Source organism: Lactuca virosa, chromosome 8 (assembly GCF_052849685.1).
Source record: "Lactuca virosa cultivar CGN04683 chromosome 8, Lactuca_virosa_CGN04683_v6, whole genome shotgun sequence".
Lineage (NCBI taxonomy): Eukaryota > Viridiplantae > Streptophyta > Magnoliopsida > Asterales > Asteraceae > Lactuca > Lactuca virosa.
The window spans coordinates 57,399,032-57,418,458 of NC_136433.1; the positions used below are offsets into that span (position 1 = coordinate 57,399,032).

Sequence of the window (19,427 nt, forward strand, 5' to 3'; positions counted from 1 at the left end):
CATGCTCTTTTAGCTGTCGAGACGCATATTGTAACATCCGGATTCTCAGGTATATTATTTTAGTTATTTATTTTGGGTTTTATGGAGGGACTCGACGAGTAGACGCTCAGACTCGCCGAGTAGGATCGCGAGTTCTTGACTGGATTAATGACCGGACTCGACGAGTAGATACGTGGACTCGGCGAGTCTGCGCTGTAAAGTGAAACCCTAAATCTCGGGGCCTGAGCCCTATTTAAAGGCCCTTATGGCCGTCATTTGCGGCCACTACTCCCCTGAGAAACCCTAGAGAGCAGAGAGAAGCTTGTGGTGCAAGAGAAAGTCTAATCCATCATTCTTGAGTGTGTTTTAGCAAAGGAAAGGGAAGATTTCGAGCTAGGCTGACTTGTGGGACTCAAATCTTCCATCATTCATTCAAAGCTGCTGTGAGAGGTAAGGATTGATGTCCATTTTTCCTTAAGTAATAGATTTCATGAATCTAGGGCTTTTTCTCTTCTTTTGGTAAGAGATCCAGTGAATGTGAGGCCCCCTTGTGTCAATATCTTCAGATCTGGACCTTAGGAGGTCCAGAGAGTCCATATTCTCCAGCTTTATGCAGTCCTTTATGAGTTTGGGGCTTAGGTTATCACATTAAGGGTTATTTTGGCATATAGAGGTGATAGTGTGATGCATGGTCCTAAAGTTCGAACCTTTACGTAATTATCGTGTTTGGGAAGGTCAGATCTATAGGTTAGAGGAACAGATCTGACCTCAGAAGGTCATTTCAGTGTTGCCATGGAAGGGACTCGCCGAGTCCATTAGTGTACTCGACGAGTCGAGTCGGGGTTGCCCCGCGATTCGTGACAGGTGTAACTCGCCGAGTGGAGGGATGACTCGACGAGCCAAGAGAGATTAGAAGAATTCAGAGGACTAATGTGGACTCGCCGAGTCGCCCGAGTGCACTCGACGAGTCTGGTCAAGTTTGACCGTTGACTTTTGATTGACTTTTAGGGTTTGGTCAATGTTAGGGTCTTTGAGCCATGAGAGGGGTATTCTTCGGTGAAACCGGGATCACTTCGCACACCTGGCTTCTCGCGGGCAGAGCTTCGGCTCGGAAACTCTTTTCTTCTCGGGATCTTCGGGCTTCAGGACTTGCTTCGGGTCTCGGGATGATACCGGGGCTTCGGGGGTACTTCTTTGCACGTAAATCGAGGTAATATGGGTGAGAGAGAAGAGATTTGGCAACCACAAACGGCTGCCCCTTCAAATCTATTTATAGGGCTGTTTTCTCATTTTCCACGTCGTGGGCACTTCTTCCACGTCGTGGGCTTGGTCGTCATTGCATGCGTCATCGTCCACTTGCTCGGTCAGGCTCCAAAAGGCGTCAGAAGGCATGCCACGTTGTGGCCACTGTTGCCACGTCGTGGTCTCTGACAGTTTTTGGGGTTTCGCGCCCCGAACTTCAGAAATTCATAACTTTCGCATACGAACTCCGTTTTCGACGTTCTTTATATCGACGCGTAGGTAAAAACAAGATCTACAACTTTCATTTAGACTTTGTAGGCTAATTTTGACTTTATTTTTAATATATTAATAATATACTATTTTTAGTAAGCCGGGACAGGAAAACTCCGTTAGAAATTCATAACTCCTTCATCGGACGTCCGTTTTCGACTGTCTTTTCACCGTTGGACTACTATTGATGATATCTTCGATTCTCGTTTAGATTGTTTCGGCTAAATATCGCTCAATCTCATATTCGAACTTCGGGTTGTACACTGCTAAGCCGAAACTTTGAAAAATCATAACTTCCTCATACGAAGTCAGATTTGGGCATTCTTTTTATGCACGCTCTCGGTTTAACGAACTCTACAACATTCGTTTAGATCGCTAAGGCCAAATATTGCTCTAACGTAAATTCACTATTTACGTCTCGCTGTGTCGTACCGGTTCTGTCGCGAAACTTCGACAAGCCATAACTTCTTCGTTATAACTCGGATTTCGGCATTCTTTATATATTCAGAAACCTCGTTTCAACTACTACAACATTATCCATAGATATCGGCTTTATCTAACATTTCATTTTGACGCTTATTTTCATTCTTAATTCAATTAAGACACACAATTAAGCACAAAACACATAATACTCAAATAATACACTTCTATTATTTCAAAACGGGTTACAAAGGTTAAGCTAGACTATTATATCAACATTAATGACAAGCCCATAAACACAGGCGTTACACACCCGCTACTACTCGACGAGTAGGGCATCCAACTCGTCGAGTAGACCTTGAAATCAAGAATATTCTTATATAAATCAATACCTGAGAATCGGGGCGTTACACCCAAAGCCTCTATTTCTTTCCCTAGCACCTCCTAGGTGTTAGTAGCAAGTCTTGGAGCACCAGAAGTCCCCGAGAAGAAGAGCTTTCGGCTCAGAAGTTTTGTCCGCGTAGAGCCCGGTTTCTCGCTAAAACCCCTTGTAAGTGAGTTATGCTTATCATACTTTAAGTATAACTTATGTTTAAGTTCATTATCGTTATTATGAACCTATAAACATGATTTATCAGTTATTCAAAGTCATTATACGGATTGATCTAGTTACAGGAGAGGTGTCTAGAACGGTCACATTGGCTTGGTTGTTGAATTTCAGAAAGGCTATATGTTAAAATGGTCCTGACTCCCAATTGTCCTACCTGACTGATCCTTACTTGATAGACCAAAACTTAGTGATAATTAGTCGCAATAAATATTAGACTAAAACTTAGTGATAATAATATTTTTACATCGACGGAAAAGACAATTGCTAGAAGTGAAGCGTTGTCCGAATTACGAATCATCACTTTAACAAGTGAGGGCATAGTTACTTTTATCTTACACATAGATATGAAGTATTTAATATTAATACATGCTATATGTGCTTATTATATGTGTTCCTGATATATATTATATGAACAATTTATACATGTTTTACTTGATTTAAACTGTATATGTATTTTTATACCTATAAATATATTGGGTAAAGATGGGTAGATGAAAGATGATGTAGATGATGAGAGATGAAAGATGATATAGATGATGAGAGATGAAAGATTAAATAGATGATGAGAGGCCTTAACATTAAAGATGACATCATCTAGCAGAGTATAGATGACAACCACAGACTATTCTAGATAGTCTAGTGGAACGCTAGCAGGCTCACAACCGGTAGGTGTTTTTGAACTACGTGTTCACCAGATGTACTCTAAAAACCCAGGATGCTATGGACTTAGTGCCTTATAAATGAATATTGGCAACTATGGACTTAGTGCCTAATAGATAACATTGGCAACTGTGCCTATTCTCTAATTTTGTTTCTTATTTTTGGCTCCATCTTCTCGGATCGACCTTCCGTTTTTTTGGTTGAACTTATTGTTCAGGTCCGGAATTGTTAACATTTTCCGGTGAGGGTGTGAAAAACGGTTGAGATTGAAATTGGAATTGAGTTTGTGGTTCGAGTGGGGGTGTTGGTCGTGGTGATTGATATTGAAATTGTTGTGGCATTTAGAACAACTGATAGTATGTAGGAACACCACCTACAAACATTTGGTTTTGTTGTGGCATTTGCGGCCGGTAAGGTGGCGGTGATGACACCAGATTGTAACCGAAGAGAGCAATTAGGTTGAAAGGGTTGGAAGTATTATGGTTGTTTGACATTTTGAGAGTAAAATGGTTGTGATTTGTGTGGAATAAAGAGGTGATATATGTGTGTATTTATAGTGTTTTTGGTTTATAATAATAATAATAATAATAATAATAAATGAAAGCCCCAACGTTTATATAGCCAACAGCTATATCTTTCCAACGGTCATTTTTCTTGCCGGTATAGTCTCGCCGATGGCAAAAAACCGCCGGCAAATTTCGTGTCATGGGCCGGTGTTCACCGGCGGTAAAGACGTGGGATTGTCGTCGGCAAACTCACGTTCACACCGTTCACTCTAAGAGTGCTACTGAGTATCATGAATCCGTAATGAAATAACATTTTAAGTAAAATCCTAAAATTACAATCATACCATCAATGTGCAATAGACTATAACATTGGATATTTGAACAATCCATTATGTTTGATAGAAGGCAAGTTGCCTAGCCACTATGCTAGAATATGGGATTGTGCAAGTTGGATAAGAGATGATACCATGAGTTTTTGTGGGAGCATTGCCCCCATATTCAATAATTTTCCATAGATCATAATTTGTACTACGAACGTAACTTTTAAATAATGATGCTCAAATATTGAATATTACTGGAGAAGTGTGGATCTAGGTCTCGATATATTCTAACACCTATATACGTGCAATATATTTTGTATTCAACCAACAATGATATTTCAAGATCAAAGTAAGTTTATATGAGATTTTCAAACTATTATTTTTAAGATCCTGCCTTTTTTCACAAACATAGAGTACTCTATGAGAGAAATAATGGAGAAGTTATGGGTGACAATGTAGTGTGTCAACCCTAAACACCATTGGGTTTTTATAAACTCTTAAGTTCAAGATCTAAACTCAGATATATGAGATTTGGAAAATATATATACCAAATTTGAAAACTAATGTCCACTCACTGTATACTTTATAAAATATGTATGCCAAATTTGAAAACTAATGTCCACTCACTGTATACTTTATAAAATATAACTATAGAAACCTTGTTCATATGTTCACTCACTGTATACTTTATAAAATATAACTATTATAAAAAAGTTTTATAAAATACAACATTTTTATTTTAGTCTCCGCTTGAATTAATCAAGAGCTAAAATTGTGGAAGTATATGATGTGGAGCACACTGCACATAGAAGATCTGGATGAAGTGTTAGGAATCGGACCGGGTACATGCAGCGGAAACACACTATCACACACACAAACACACGAAGGAAATAAAGCAAGAAGGAACACAAGGATTTTACGTGGTTCGGATTCGGTGTAAATCCTACGTCCACGGGCTGCAACTAGAGAATTTTATTAAAACTCACAAGATTACAATTGGCTTGACACTCTACACTTGATGTTCTCTCAAGTTTTTGCACACCAAATATGCAAAACATACATGCATATATATAGGTGAATGTTTGCCATGTGAAAACAGAAAGAGTTGTAACCAATTTAAAGTCTACCAACTTCAAGTTTGAACATGTTGAATGCACCACCTATTTTCCAACTTTCAGTTTGAATTTGATTCTTTTATTTCACATGCATAGCCACATGTTTTCAACCTTTCATATTTTACCTAACAATCTCCCACTTGAAAGTTTGAACAACATGGTCCGTCTCTGTCATCCAACTCCAGTAATCTTAAAACAACCAAGTCTTCCAAGCCTCCAGTTCCTAAGAACAAGCTAAACTTAGTCCCATTTCTCTAATTGCAGCCGCCCCTCATCTTCAAGTACTAGAAGGGCCAGTTGAAGCTCCCACTAGCTCCAACTCAGTCGTGGCTAATCCCACCACCTACTCATCCTCTGTCTTAACCGGTTTGGACACTCCACCAGATCCAGAGATACACCGAGGACCACTAACACTCTCCAAACTTTGCAAACTTCCAACAAGAGAGAATTTTCCAGTCTTAGTCTTCAAAACCCAACGGCTCTTTGTAACTGTACCCGGAACACACCCCGTGCTCCCACTGTCACAGAATCCCCTGAATGGTTTAGAATTTCCGACTCGTTCAGCTAACATTCCCTTGGCTCCAGAATTCATGTTTGCAAAATGAACTCTCTTAGCCGTAGATTTAGCGAACCAGATTTTGTTTTGCTTAATCGGGATGGTCATACTTCCCTCAGCAGGTACCTCAACCATATACAATGACCCACGCTTCATACCTTGAGCAATCACCGAATTACCATTGACCACCATCCATTTACCACCACCAAACCTTACTTCCAGTCCTTGTTTATCTAGCTGACCAACAAAAATCAATTTTTTCTTCAGCTCTGGAATAACCCTGACATTCTTCAGGCTCCATGTAGTTCCCAATGAAGTAACTAGATCAATATCTCCTATGCCCGTTACTTGAAGCATCTCGTCATTTGCTAACCGTACCTTTCCAAAATCTCCTTTTTTTAGATTCACCATCGTTTCCCCGTTGTCCATGGCGTGAAACGAAGCCCCTGAATCCATGACCCAAGAGTCTATAGAACTTTCCATACTGAGTAACAATGCATCATCCTCAGACACACTCTCAGCACCAGCAATGTTCAATTCTTTCTTTGGACATTGACTCTTAACATGTCCCACCTCTTGGCAGTTCCAGCATTTCACATTCTTCAAAGTTCTAGATGAACTTCTTCCCCGACTCCCACTGCTTCCACTATTCCTGCTATTCCCTCTCTCTCTTCCGATATTTAATAACTCAGAAGAAGAAGATCCACCTTGATTCTTGCGTCTGATATCTTCGCCAAGAACCAAATCTCTAACCCCTTCAAAAGTCATACCACTAGTCCCCACGGAACTGTAACAGCAGTAACTGTTCCGGACCAGCTATCAGGTAGAGAAGCTAGTAGCAGTGATGCTTGAGTCGCGTTATCAAATTTAATTCCCACAGATGATAATCTGGACAGAATTGAATTTAGATTGTTAATGTGAACCGTAACTGAGCCTTCCTCATTCATCCTTGTAGTGAACAACTCCTTCATCAAGAACACCTTGTTAGCCGCTGATGGTTTCTCATACATATTTGACAGAGCCTCCATCATACCACGCGCCGTGGTTTCATTCATGATGCTTGAGTCTCGTTATCAAATTTAATTCCCACAAATGATAATCTGGACAGAATTGAATTTAGATTGTTAATGTGAACCGTAACTGAGCCTTCCTCATTCATCCTTGTAGTGAACAACTCCTTCATCAAGAACACCTTGTTAGCCGCTGATGGTTTCTCATACATATTTGACAGAGCCTCCATCATACCACGCACCGTGGTTTCATTCATGATGTTGAAAGCAACGCTCTTCGTCAACGACAATGTAATAAACGCCTTGGCTTTCTGGTCCTTTGAGTTCCACGCATCTTCAAAAGCTTTTTCCATTTTCTCCGGTTTGTCTCCGAGTACCATGTCCAAGTCTTTCTGACATAGCAATGCTTCTAATTGCATTTTCCACCAGCTAAAATCAGAACCATTGAACTTTTCGATTACAACTTTGTCTTCAGCCATTACGACAAACAAGATACAAATCAGGTACACTCGTGCGTGATAAAAAAAATGATTGTACCCTCCAAACCTCGCTAACCAGGCTCTGATACCAGTTGTTAGGAATCGGACCGGGTACACGCAGCGGAAACACACTATCACACACACAAACACACGAAGGAAATAAAGCAAGAAGGAACACAAGGATTTTACGTGGTTCGGATTCGGTTTAAATCCTACGTACACGGGCTGCAACTAGAGAATTTTATTAAAACTCACAAGATTACAATTGGCTTGACACTCTACACTTGATGTTCTCTCAAGTTTTTGCACACCAAATATGCAAAACATACATGCATATATATAGGTGAATGTTTGCCATGTGAAAACAGAAAGAGTTGTAACCAATTTAAAGTCTACCAACTTCAAGTTTGAACATGTTGAATGCACCACTTATTTTCCAACTTTCAGTTTGAATTTGATTCTTTTATTTCACATGCATAGCCACATGTTTTCAACCTTTCATATTTTACCTAACATGAAGCCTATATGGAGAAGTGGGAGAAAGATAAATGAGGCTAAAAGAGGCACTTCAGCTTTCCCCAATTTCATGTCCATTTCCATGATTTGTGTGATTGTGTTTCAATGAAAGAATAACGGTTTTTCGATATTTTCTGAATTTCATGTTTCTATTTAAGAACTTAATTAGAAGATTTTAATGTCAACTTCAACTTCCCAAAATTGCATATCTGCCAATTTTAGCCCGATCTATAAAGCGATTTCGTTCTGAATTTCATGATTTTTGGACATGTTCTGGGAGTAACCATATCCACTACTGAAGCAAAATCCCTTTCATTCTCAAACATGGAAGAATTAAGGAATGCAAGCAAACAGCATTTGACCATCATATGGCAACGGACTTCAACATGTCCAACCTTTATATGAAGAAAATGAAGAATTTTTTTTCCAAACATTCAACGCTTTTAAACATTTGACCCTTATGTGTAGATATTTGGCTGTGATTCCTAAACGTCAAAATCAACAAATTTAAACATGTTAAAACAATAAAATCAGTGAGGTTGAGTAGACACATCCAACAGTTTTTTTGAATAATTTAAGAGGATTTTTGTCAAGTCTTTTGTTAGAAAGAAAAAACATATTTGGTTGTGACCCCCCATTTAATTGTTTGTTTTTTCTCTTCATTTCTTCCAACTCTTTTGTTGAATTTACTTTCTTGATATTTTCTTCAAGATTCAATTGAGAAACAATAGAATGAAGTAAGAAAAAAAACATTCATCTATTCATTGCATTACGAAACACAATTACAAGTAGCATGTTGGTTGGATCCATCCAACAGAACATTGGAAAAAAGACTCCTGCCACTGCCTCTGTCATCACAACTTCTTAGCTGCTAATGTTCTCAAAATACTCCACCGGTATTGACCTAGGACAATGCTTCTTCGCTACAAACTTGTACTGTTTCACATCAATCAATATTACCAAATTAGCCCCGCGTCATCATAAGATCCTAGTATTCATTAACATGGGTAATACAGTAATTTTACAATTACACACACCTTATGTTGACTGTACTTTTCCCTGATTGCTGGCAAACTAGAATTGGGGCATTCACAAACAAGAGTATGCAGAGCCTTCACACATTCACTCAAATCCGATGGCTGATACCGAGTATAATGCCTCAATGTCGAATTCTGTACAATTTATTATCCAAAGTTCAAAAAACAATAATAATCATATCATATCATATAATAATATAATAATGTCACGTACCCAAGGTTTCTTTGATGGAACAAGTACAAATCTTGCTAAAAAGATGGCTGATGCAGCAACAAGGGAGGGAGCATAACAAAGCATGTTATACTCGAGAAGAGATAACTCGGATATGTAGCTTGCCAAACACTCTAATTGCATCGAAGGAACCTGTTTATATTTTATACCATATCAGTAAATCAAATACAAAAAATTATTCTTTTGGTTTTATTCATTGAGATTGATACCTCATTTACTCCTTGAGCAGCACGAACAAATCGCCTCAAGAAACATCTCGATGTTGGAGCAGTCATTTCAAACTTCAAGAAATTTAGAACCGAAGATTCCATTTGCAACACCTCATCTTTGAAGTATGTATTATCAGTAATGTAGCAGAATTCTTCCACTTGTGGTGCACAGATCTCCTCATACTTCCTGAAAACAAGTTCAAATTTTTTAATACATTTTCAAAACAAAAGGTACAATTAATCTATGAACAAAAAAGCAAGAAACATGTCTCTTACGAAGAAATCATCATGCAAGCAACTCCAAGCAATTGCAATCGTTGTCTATCCATTAAATTGCCAGAAAGATATCGGTCAATGTAGTTAATAGTCAAATACAATGTATCGGGTACCAATCTGTACTCTTCTGCAACCTATATTCATAACATTTTATATTAGTATTAACAATTTGATGTATACATCAGATTGTTAATATTTTTATGCAACATCCCCTATTATAGGTTTTTTTTTTGTTAAATATTTTTATTATACACATGGGGATTGTTAATATTTTTATGCAACATCCAAAATTATATTTTTATACACATGGGGATTGTTAATATTTTTATGCAAATTCCTAAATTATAGGTTTTTTTTTATTTACCTTTTTTTTTTTAGAAAGTCGGAACGATATATACGCATCATCAGAAAACGGTGATTGTAGATACGGATGCTGGAAATGGTAAAAGAAGAATTATATCTTTTATTGGAGGACTTGACTTTTGTAATGGGCGATATGATACTCCACAACATCCGATATTCACGACTTTAACAACTCTTCATGCAGATGACTATCATAATTCAACATTTTTATAGTAACTATTTGAAATTCAATTACATTCAATTAGGGATGTTTTAAAACAAAATGAAAGTAAACATAAATAATAATGACAGGGGAGTGTTACTGGTTGTCCAAGAGAACCATGGCATGATTTGCATAGTAAAATCGATGGGCCCGCAGCGTATGACATCATGACAAACTTTGAGGAAAGATGGATAAAGGCTTCAAAGCCTAGGGGTATAAAAAACTCAAGGCTACTGTTAGGATTTGTGAATCAAATCCATTGATCAAACGTAAAATACAGTGAAGAGCAATTGGAGGCAAAGAAGCTGTCGATTGTGTGTATGTTGAATGATATTAAGCGTACAAAATACAAGAATATATAAACCTAGTACAATAATCTAATTACAGAAATATCCACTAATGATGGTAATATACAATTATAACCCCTAACAATTAGGGCTAATAATCTGGGACAATATACGTTAATACCCCCTCTCAAACTCAAGTAGGGAAAGTATGATCCAACTTGAGTTTGGAAACAAGATACTGAAAGCGACTTGGTAAATGAGCTTTGGTAAAAATGTCGGCAGGTTGATCAATTGAAGAGATTGATAGAAGTTTAATGGTCTTGCCAACATGTTGGCGAACAAAATGACAGTCGATCTCAATATGTTTTGTACGTTCATGAAAAACATCATTATGAGCAATCTGAATGGCACTTTTGTTATCACACCACAATGAAGTGGGAAGAGTCTGAAGAGCACCCATATCTGCCAATAACCAACGAAGCCATAGTAGTTCCTGTGTTGTATCGGCAAGTGCTCGATATTCAACTTCAGTACTGGATCGTGTGGTGAGAGATTGTTTCTTACTATGCCACGATATAAGAGAATCTCTGAGAAAGAAGGAATAACCAGTAGTGGACCGTGTGCCAGTCAAGTCACCAACCCAATCAGCATCTGAAAAGGCTCTTAGGATCAGAGAGGACTTGGAGGAGAAATGGAGCCCATGAAACATAGTACCTTTTAGGTACCGAAGAATCCGAAGAACAACTGCATAGTGATCAGAGTAGGGGGCAGCCATAAATTGACTGTAACGCCCTGTTCTGAATCGCTTTCCTATTTCGGGACTGTGGCCTAAAGATAAATTATCATATGGCTTAGGGCCTTTGGAAAGGAGAGATCTAGACCCATTTAGGTGCGGAAGATGTGATTGAGGTGATCCGGCAGTTTAGGTGGTGCCTTGGAACAACGGGTATATCGGTAAAGTGGTAGTTCGACCTCTTTATGAATTTTGGATTTTCGTTCGGAATGTTTTGAGGTGAAGATGATTTAATAGATGTGTAGATCTTCTCTCCACCTTTCCGTGGATATAAAGAACGTCAAAAACAGAGTTGAAATGAAGAAGTTATCGCCTTCAGAAGTTTCGTGGTTTTCAGGCTTAGCCGAGTACACGGGGCGTACACAAAGAGTACGCGGGGCATACTAGTGAAGAAGGAAGTACGATGGGCGTACCATGGAGTATGCTGGGCGTACTAACCAGGAGTGGTCGTGAATGTTCTTCGGAGTACGTTTGGCGTACCAGAATTACGTTGGGCGTACTCCAGTCAGATCATAACCTTATTTTAGGGTCTTGGACCCTATTTAAGCCCCTTATCTCATAACCTAACCCTAATATCTTCAGCCTCCATCCCTCTAAACCCTACAAATCGACCCTTATCCCTCATTTGAGTGATTTTGGAGCTTGGATGGCCATTAGAGGAGTAGTTTGGTGTTTTGAAGAAGAAGGTGTTTAGAGATGAAGCAAGAGATTGAAGAGAGCTTGTAGATCCAGAGGTTTTACATCATTTCCAGCCTATTGAAGGTATAAAGTTCTCATCTTGTTGCTTTTACATAATAGATCTAGGTTCTCATGGATATTGTCCCTTTTTGGTTTCAAGAATGGATTTTTATGGTGCAAATCCATTTCTGGACTTAGGATTGCCACCCATGAAGCTATTTGAGTCCCTTGAGCAGTAAAGTTGCAATCTTAAAGGCCCTTTTTGCATCCATGTGTAACACCGAAATTTTAAACAATTTTTCACATTTTCAAAAACATACTTTCATTCATAAACATTATAAAAATGTCATTGTATCACATATCAATCCATAGAAACACATCCCCAAGATCATAATGTATAAAACTCCTCATGTGTGTACTGATCATGTCGGCGCCTTCCCGCGATCCTCACTGGTACCTGAAACACATAACACAACACTGTAAGCATAAATGCTTAGTGAGTTCCCAAAAATACCACATATAACACATATTAGCCACTCGAGGCTGTAACTCTGTGGACCCTCTGGTCCTAACTCTGTGGACCCTCTGGTCCTAACTCTGTAAACTCTGGAACATACACGACATGAATCACATAGAAATAATGCAGTGTATCACAATCACATAAATAGCATACAAGATACTCTGTCACATAACTCTAATTACCACTCTAGGTAAAGTATAGTGAGAAGACTCACCTCGGGTAACTCGGTAAATCTCGAGCTCGGTAAAATCTAGTCTAGCCCCCGCCTAATCACATGGAATAAGCACTCTAATCAATACAACCCTCAAGGCTAGACTAATCCCTCTCTTAGTACTCTCAGAAGGGTAAAAGACCATTTTACCCCTCTCATGGCTCAAAGACCCTAACATTAACCAAACCCTAAAAGTCAACAAAAGTCAACGGTCAAACTTTGACCAGACTCGTCGAGTGCACTCGTGTGACTCGGCGAGTACATGCATGTCCTCTTCGCCGCTGGTCCTCACTCGACTCGCTGAGTCAACCCTACACTCAACGGGTTATCACAGGTCGCGAATCGCGGGGCAACCCGACTCGACTCGTCGAGTCCCTTATGGGCTCGGCGAGTTCCTCCCATGAAAACACTCAAACGATCTTTTGAGGTCAGATCTGCTTCACCAACCAGTAGATCCAACCTTCTAACACTCGAAAGTCATGTAAAGGTTCAAACTTTACGTTCATGCAATGCTTATAAGACCAAAAATGGAGAAATAACCTTTAAAATGGGGTTTTACTCTCAAGGCTCACATGAAACCTCATAAAGCTGGAAGCTTGGGACCTTTTGGACCTCTCAAGGTCCAGATCTATCATCTATACCCAAAGGGACCTCATATGCTTCACAATCTAACTCAAAATTGTGCAAAGGAAACCCTAGATTCAAGGAATCTATCAAATACACGAAATGGGAAGGAACTTGTACCTCAAAACGTGAATCACAGTGTGAACAACACAGATCCAAGCTCCATAACCGATCTAGCTTGGATTTTCTCGCTCCTTCTTGCAAGATCACACCAAAGGATGAAGAATTAGCCTCCAAAATGCTCTCTAAGCTCTCTTTTCTCTCTAGGGTTTTCACAGGGGAGTAGTTGTCACACCCCGATCCTTGTCGGAATCGATCGAGGCGTGATATATTGTTCAAAGTCTCATGACAACTATGTTATAATATGATTAGATTCAATTAAGTACTAAGTATGCAAACAAGATCCACAACATACAAATACAAATCCAAATACGAACAACATTTATTACATCAAATTTAAATAGTCTTGTGGATTTCTAAGGCACAACCTATTTTTCATCAACTTCATTCTTCAAATCTGCATCATGGGTAAAAACAGGTCAACTACGAGAGTTGGTGAGTAATCTAATTTTAGTAGAGAAAATTGTGAAGTTGAAACCTTTATAATTGGAAATTTGTTTTCTTTTGAAGTCGGCAAACAATTGTATTTGAGATAACGGTTTATAAATCAAAAATTGATTAACAAATGATAACAACAACAATAAGTCCTCACCCTATATATACATATGTATATATATATATATATATATATATATATATATATATATATATATATATATATATATATATACGATGGAGCATCTAATCATCATACACACTCAACCACGTGCGATCAATCACCTTAGCGTCCCAAGGCGGGGTGGTCAACCCAATAGCGCTATTATTGTCCATAACGTACCTCAAGAATACGGGCATAGTCATGGAGATTAGACTAAAAATGATAATGCACTACAAGTACATGTAGCGTAAACAAACAATAGTTATACAATTAATGATTCACGTATAAATGTCCCAACAATGTCTCAATTGTGATAAAACAATAAAATGAAGTTTGAACATATTAGAACCACATGATACACCCCAAAAGTATTGAAAATTATAAAATATGGGGTAGATTACTCACATTAGTCCCAAAACGAAATGTGTGTGTCGTACGATAGACGGTTCGGGTCAAAATGGCGTAGAACCTAATATAATTAATAGTTTTGGTTTAGGAACTGCTAAACGAGAATAGAGTACTAATACAAATAATTAGACACATATTCTTATATTAGATGAATTAACAATAATTCATTTTGATTATAATATTAAGGTATTCATTTGTTAAATGAATTTTAAATTGAATTAATTACTTTGCATAATTAATTTATATTTTCAATTTAGGCCAGATTTTAATAATTTCTTATTAAAATAATAATTTGCCCAATTATAATTATTTACAGATTTTAACAATTATTTATATGAAATAATCATTAAAATGCATTTTTACATGCTTAAATACTTAGGAAAATGGTTTTAAATAGTAAACAGAATTCAAAAATTATGAAATTATTAGGAAATCATTATTTCATACAATATTAATTACTGTAAAATTTTTATAATTTTCTGAACTGTTTTAGTATTTATTAATACTTTAATGATTAAACAACAACAAAATTCGGGAAAAATAGTAAATGATTCCCAAAAATTCTGTAAAATTAACCATAGTTTTATAACATGATATAGAGCCCAGTGTATAAGTTTCAGATATTTGTGACTATGGGAAGTATTTTTTATATATTTCATTATTAATTAATCAATAAAATCATAAATAAGAGTAAACAGTAATATAAATGCATGAAAATTCATAAATTATGTTTAATCAATATATTGGTCATCCCAGAATTTTCTCAGAATTTATTGAATGCAAAAAGTATTTTATGTGAATTATTGCCCTACTTTATTGCAATAATTATAGTAATTCAATAAAAATAAGTTATTTTCTGAACATTTCCAGAACTTCTTATTTTATTGATGGGATTCTGAGAAAAATCATGTTTATGCATAAAATGAGTTTTAGATATTTTGGTGGATTTAATTTGTTTCTTGTATGAATATTAAACTTTTAACAACATACCTTGATAAATGCTTCAAGAGGGATGAAGATTTGAGTATAATAGATTGTTCTTGGCTGGAATATGAGTATTTCTTGGATGAATTTCGAGATTGAGAGTGAGAGAAAGAATAGAGAATGTTTAAGTGGTGAAGAGAATAATGTGTTGGGAGAAAAAGGAAAGGAAAGTGGATGAGAGGTGTGAGTGGGAGACCATGGGAATAATCTTTTTGCTTTTGGTGGTCTTCATAATTTCCCACTAACACAAGCATCTTTTACATAATTAATATAAGAGTTTTATAAAATTTAATGTAAAGTTTATAAAAATAGAGTTTTATAAAATTTAATGTAAGTTTATAAAAATGGAGTTTTATAAAAGATGAGTTATTATTTGATTATAACAATCTACTTTGATTTGAAGTTTAATTATAGCATTCAAGTTTGATTCTTTTAAATTTAATTAGAGCATTATACTTTGATTTGATTTTAATATGGTATCACAATTTAATTTGATTATAGTTATAACGTTGTACTATACTATGTTGCTATTAACGTCAATTTATATCGTAGTGTATGAGTTTCGATCCTATTAGCGTCAAGTAATCTTGAGTAGGGTTTTAATGAGATTGCGAGAGGTTTCGTTTGTGATCTTTTTGAGTGTCCGGCTTCGCAACGCAAGGTCCATAGACCCCGTTAAGCCATGATTTAGTGTCCTACACAATCCCGATGATTGGGCAATAGTGTTTTGTCGCTTTGGTTCGTTGTTTAGCACTGTTAAGGCTAAGGAATATCAAACACATGAACTTTCCAAATGATGTTTTCTCATTAAAATAGCGAATTGTACAGTGATTACATAACGTAAACCCTAACATACAAGGGTTAATGGAGTTGACCGGTTTAAGTTGTTGACTTTGTTTGACTTTGACTTGACCGAAATTTGATGGTTGTCACATCATCCCCCCGTTAGAGGGAATTTCGTCCCGAAATTTGCATTTTGACTGGGACTTCAAGAGTTTGGAAAAAGATGTGGAAAACGTTTCGTAGTACAAGAAATTGATTATGGTGAGGAACAACCCTCCTGATGTCACATGACGACCTTGGAAATTTCTTATTGTAACTTGAACTGAGTCAATTTAAAAGGAGTTTATTGTTTTTGGATATAGAGTATTCTATGTGTGCTTTTATACTCCCTGTTTTATCCTTGGTATTACCACTATGAATATTTTATAACGTAGTTAGCGAGTTCCATCATTACGAATGTTTCAACAAATTTTGACGAAATTTGCATTATAAGTCCTACAAGTTCTTTTATAGTCGATTGACGTACACTAGTCGTATATCATTAAGATTGCAAGGGCATTTTGGATGGGTGACCCGCCTTAAGCCCACAACCAAACAAGGAACAGGGAATGAGGCGGAATCACACATTCTAAGTCCATAGAATCTTAATGATATATGACCATAATGTTTACACTAGCCCTCATAGATTCCAGGGGAGTAGTATTATTGGGCTAGAAGTAGGAATTGTAGTTCAAAATAAAATAGTTATAAGCCTGCTATCTTCAAACTTGGGCTTTGGCCCCTCCCGATTCCTAATCAGAATAGTCCAATACTCCCAATTCTCCAAGCGACCAAGCGGTATCAAGAAATCAAAATCGATTCATCCCCATTTTCCCAATTCGCTGCCTATCTCGCCTGCTGTTCGTTTGTCGCTGTCTCGCTAAGTCAGTCGCCTGGTCTCACTCTTGCCAATCGCCATCGCCAAGTGCCCAAGTCCCCATTCACACTTCACAGAAATCAGGTATGTAATCCCGAGACCCAAATCCTGTTCAGATGTTCTTTCTTTTCTGATTGTAAGATTGTTGATTGTTGGTGTTGGCGTATTGCACTGCTGCTGCTGTTTTCTGTCAATCTGTTGCCTATTTATGCGTTACTACTGTCTTACTAAGTTTCCTTTTAATTTGGCTGTCATTTGCGTTTTGGCGATTTGCCAATTTGATTTATAAGTTATGAACTTATAGATTTGGTTATTGATTTGGTTATGCTTAACAGCTTGTCAGCTTCAAACAAAACTGAAAAGTGACAACAAAGATTGATTTGGTTATTGTTAAATGAGTTATTGGTTATTGTTCTAATTTTGAATTTGATTTTGTTTTGATTGGATCAATTGTTCCTTCATTTTGATTTTTCTAGATATAATCATGGGAAAGATGAAAACATTGAAAGAGAAATTGTTGTCTGCTTACTAATATATCATTCATAATCTGTTTTTTAAAGACATTAAAGGCTGTCGGGCTGAGTTGTAATTCTTTTTCTAGGTGTTTTTGGTGTTTATTTGTTGAAAACAATCTGTTTTTTTTAATGTTAATTTCAGTTTATAATATTTTCTCCCCCCCCCCCCAAGTTAATTGTTCAAGCTCCGCTACTGATAGATTTACTAGTAAAAACCCTGAGTTTTTTTTTACATAGATGATAAGACTTATTTGGGTTTTGCCGTGTTCTCAAGATTCATGGTTTATATACTTGAATCGATGCTAGTTTTAGTAATAAAAAGAAATTTAGAATTTAAACGTCGAGGTTAGAAGCTTGTACTGATATTTAAGGGGTTAAAAAATAAAGTTTTATTAGTTACCTATAGCGACACACAAGTCATAATTTGCATGTGTGAAGACTTGGAGTACTTTCTAATTGGTTCGTGTGTGAAGACTTGGAGTACTTTCTAACTGGTTCATGTGTGAAGACTTGGAGTACTTTCTAATGAAAAGTGTGCTACTGGGGAAATTTGAAACTGGCACGTAGCTTCAAAGTCAAGAATATGCAGTAGGCATGTGATGTATTAAATGCATGAGGCACATAAGTCATAATTTGCGGCAACATATACGTATATGTGTGTGAATTGAAGAAGAAGGTTACAGCTCAAAGACCATATATATTCATTTCCTCTTTATTTGTTATTAATTACTTCTCCCACTTCACTTATATAAATCATCACATTCTTACCGCAACTTTTAACTTCTCCCTCACAAATGGATCCACCTGCAGATCATCAAAACCCCATATATGACCTCGATTGGTTTCCGTACTTTGATCATCAAGATCTTTTCAGGTATATATAAACTTCACTCATTACCCCATCTTTCGCACAAAAAAGTGATTTTGTCTATATTGATCAAAACATGGTTTGGATTTGTAGTGATCAAAAAGAGTCTTCCATCGTGTTGGATTTCATTATCTTGAGTTTTTGGATTTTTGCAGTGGTGACAGGCTCGACCATCATGATTACGAGTTGTCGGAAAAATTGCATGAAGTGCTCGATCAGAACGTTTCCACAGTACTTAACAAAGATCAAAACATCATTTCTAGAAATGAGTTTCACGATTTGGATCCCCTTGAAGATATAAGCTTATGGGATTGTTGGGAGGATGGTAATTTACCATTGGTTTGTTTTAATGAAGACTGTAAATCCGGTGGTGAGGCTACATGTAGTTCTAGTGCTGCCACCACTGATCACGGTGGCCGGAAGGTGGCAAAGAGATTGAGACCATTGGAGTTTGAAGAGATAGCGAAGTACTTTGAGATGCCGATAATCATGGCAGCAAAGGAACTAGGGATAGGGTTAACATTGTTGAAGAAAAGATGCAGAGAGCTAAACATAAATAGATGGCCTCATAGAAAACTTAAGAGCCTTCAATCCCTCATTCAAAATGCCAAGGTAAACTACGATAATAACCTTCTATACATTACTCATGCATGTATGCATGCACTTGGTAACCAAAGTAGTTTTGGTATTTTCTAAAATTTTAATTATTAGTTTCTTTATAACATAAACATAGGCCCTAGGCATATGCCACATCGAATCAATTTTTTTACTACGATTTCTGATTTATATTTACATAAACTTAACTCATTGTAAATTTTGTGAACTCACACGCAAAATATATTGCATCTACCTAAAAAAACTAGGAGTTGGGATTAAAGGAGGAGGTAGAGACGTTAGCAGGGCACAAGAAGATGATGGAGAAATTGCCAGGTATGGAATTGACAGAAAGAACAAAGAAGCTTAGGCAAGCTTGCTTCAAAGCTATTTATAAGAAGAGAGGACTTAACAATCCTTAGTCCTTAACTTTTCTTTTAGCCATTTTGTTATAATTAGTGGATTTTAATCTACATTGTATGTGTTTTTTTCTTGATAGATTGATACCCTTTTTTAGTTTCATTGT

At 36.9% G+C, this 19,427-nt stretch overlaps 1 protein-coding gene and 1 pseudogene across 1 annotated transcript; both read right to left on the reverse strand.

Moving 5' to 3' along the window:
* LOC145130382 (RNA-dependent RNA polymerase 1-like) overlaps positions 1 to 19,427 on the reverse strand; it is a 279,840-nt pseudogene that overhangs the window by 33,964 nt on the left and 226,449 nt on the right.
* On the reverse strand, positions 8,422 to 11,064 carry LOC145128855 (cyclin-A1-4-like). Its single transcript, XM_079063640.1, has 7 exons — positions 10,522 to 11,064; positions 9,802 to 9,870; positions 9,438 to 9,571; positions 9,162 to 9,348; positions 8,935 to 9,084; positions 8,721 to 8,855; positions 8,422 to 8,619 (listed from the first exon to the last, which is right to left on the reverse strand). The coding sequence occupies exons 1-7, from the start codon at positions 11,062 to 11,064 to the stop codon at positions 8,548 to 8,550; spliced, it is 1,290 nt and encodes a 429-aa protein (XP_078919766.1). The 3' UTR covers positions 8,422 to 8,547.

Coding starts and splice junctions, on each gene's coding strand:
- LOC145128855 (XM_079063640.1), bottom strand. CDS start 11,064: ATGGCTGCCCCCTACTCTGATCACTATGCAGTTGTTCTTCGGATTCTT. Junction 9,349..9,437: donor GCTTGCATGATGATTTCTTC/GTAAGAGACATG, acceptor ACTTGTTTTCAG/GAAGTATGAGGAGATCTGTG. Junction 8,620..8,720: donor AAAAGTACAGTCAACATAAG/GTGTGTGTAATT, acceptor GATGTGAAACAG/TACAAGTTTGTAGCGAAGAA.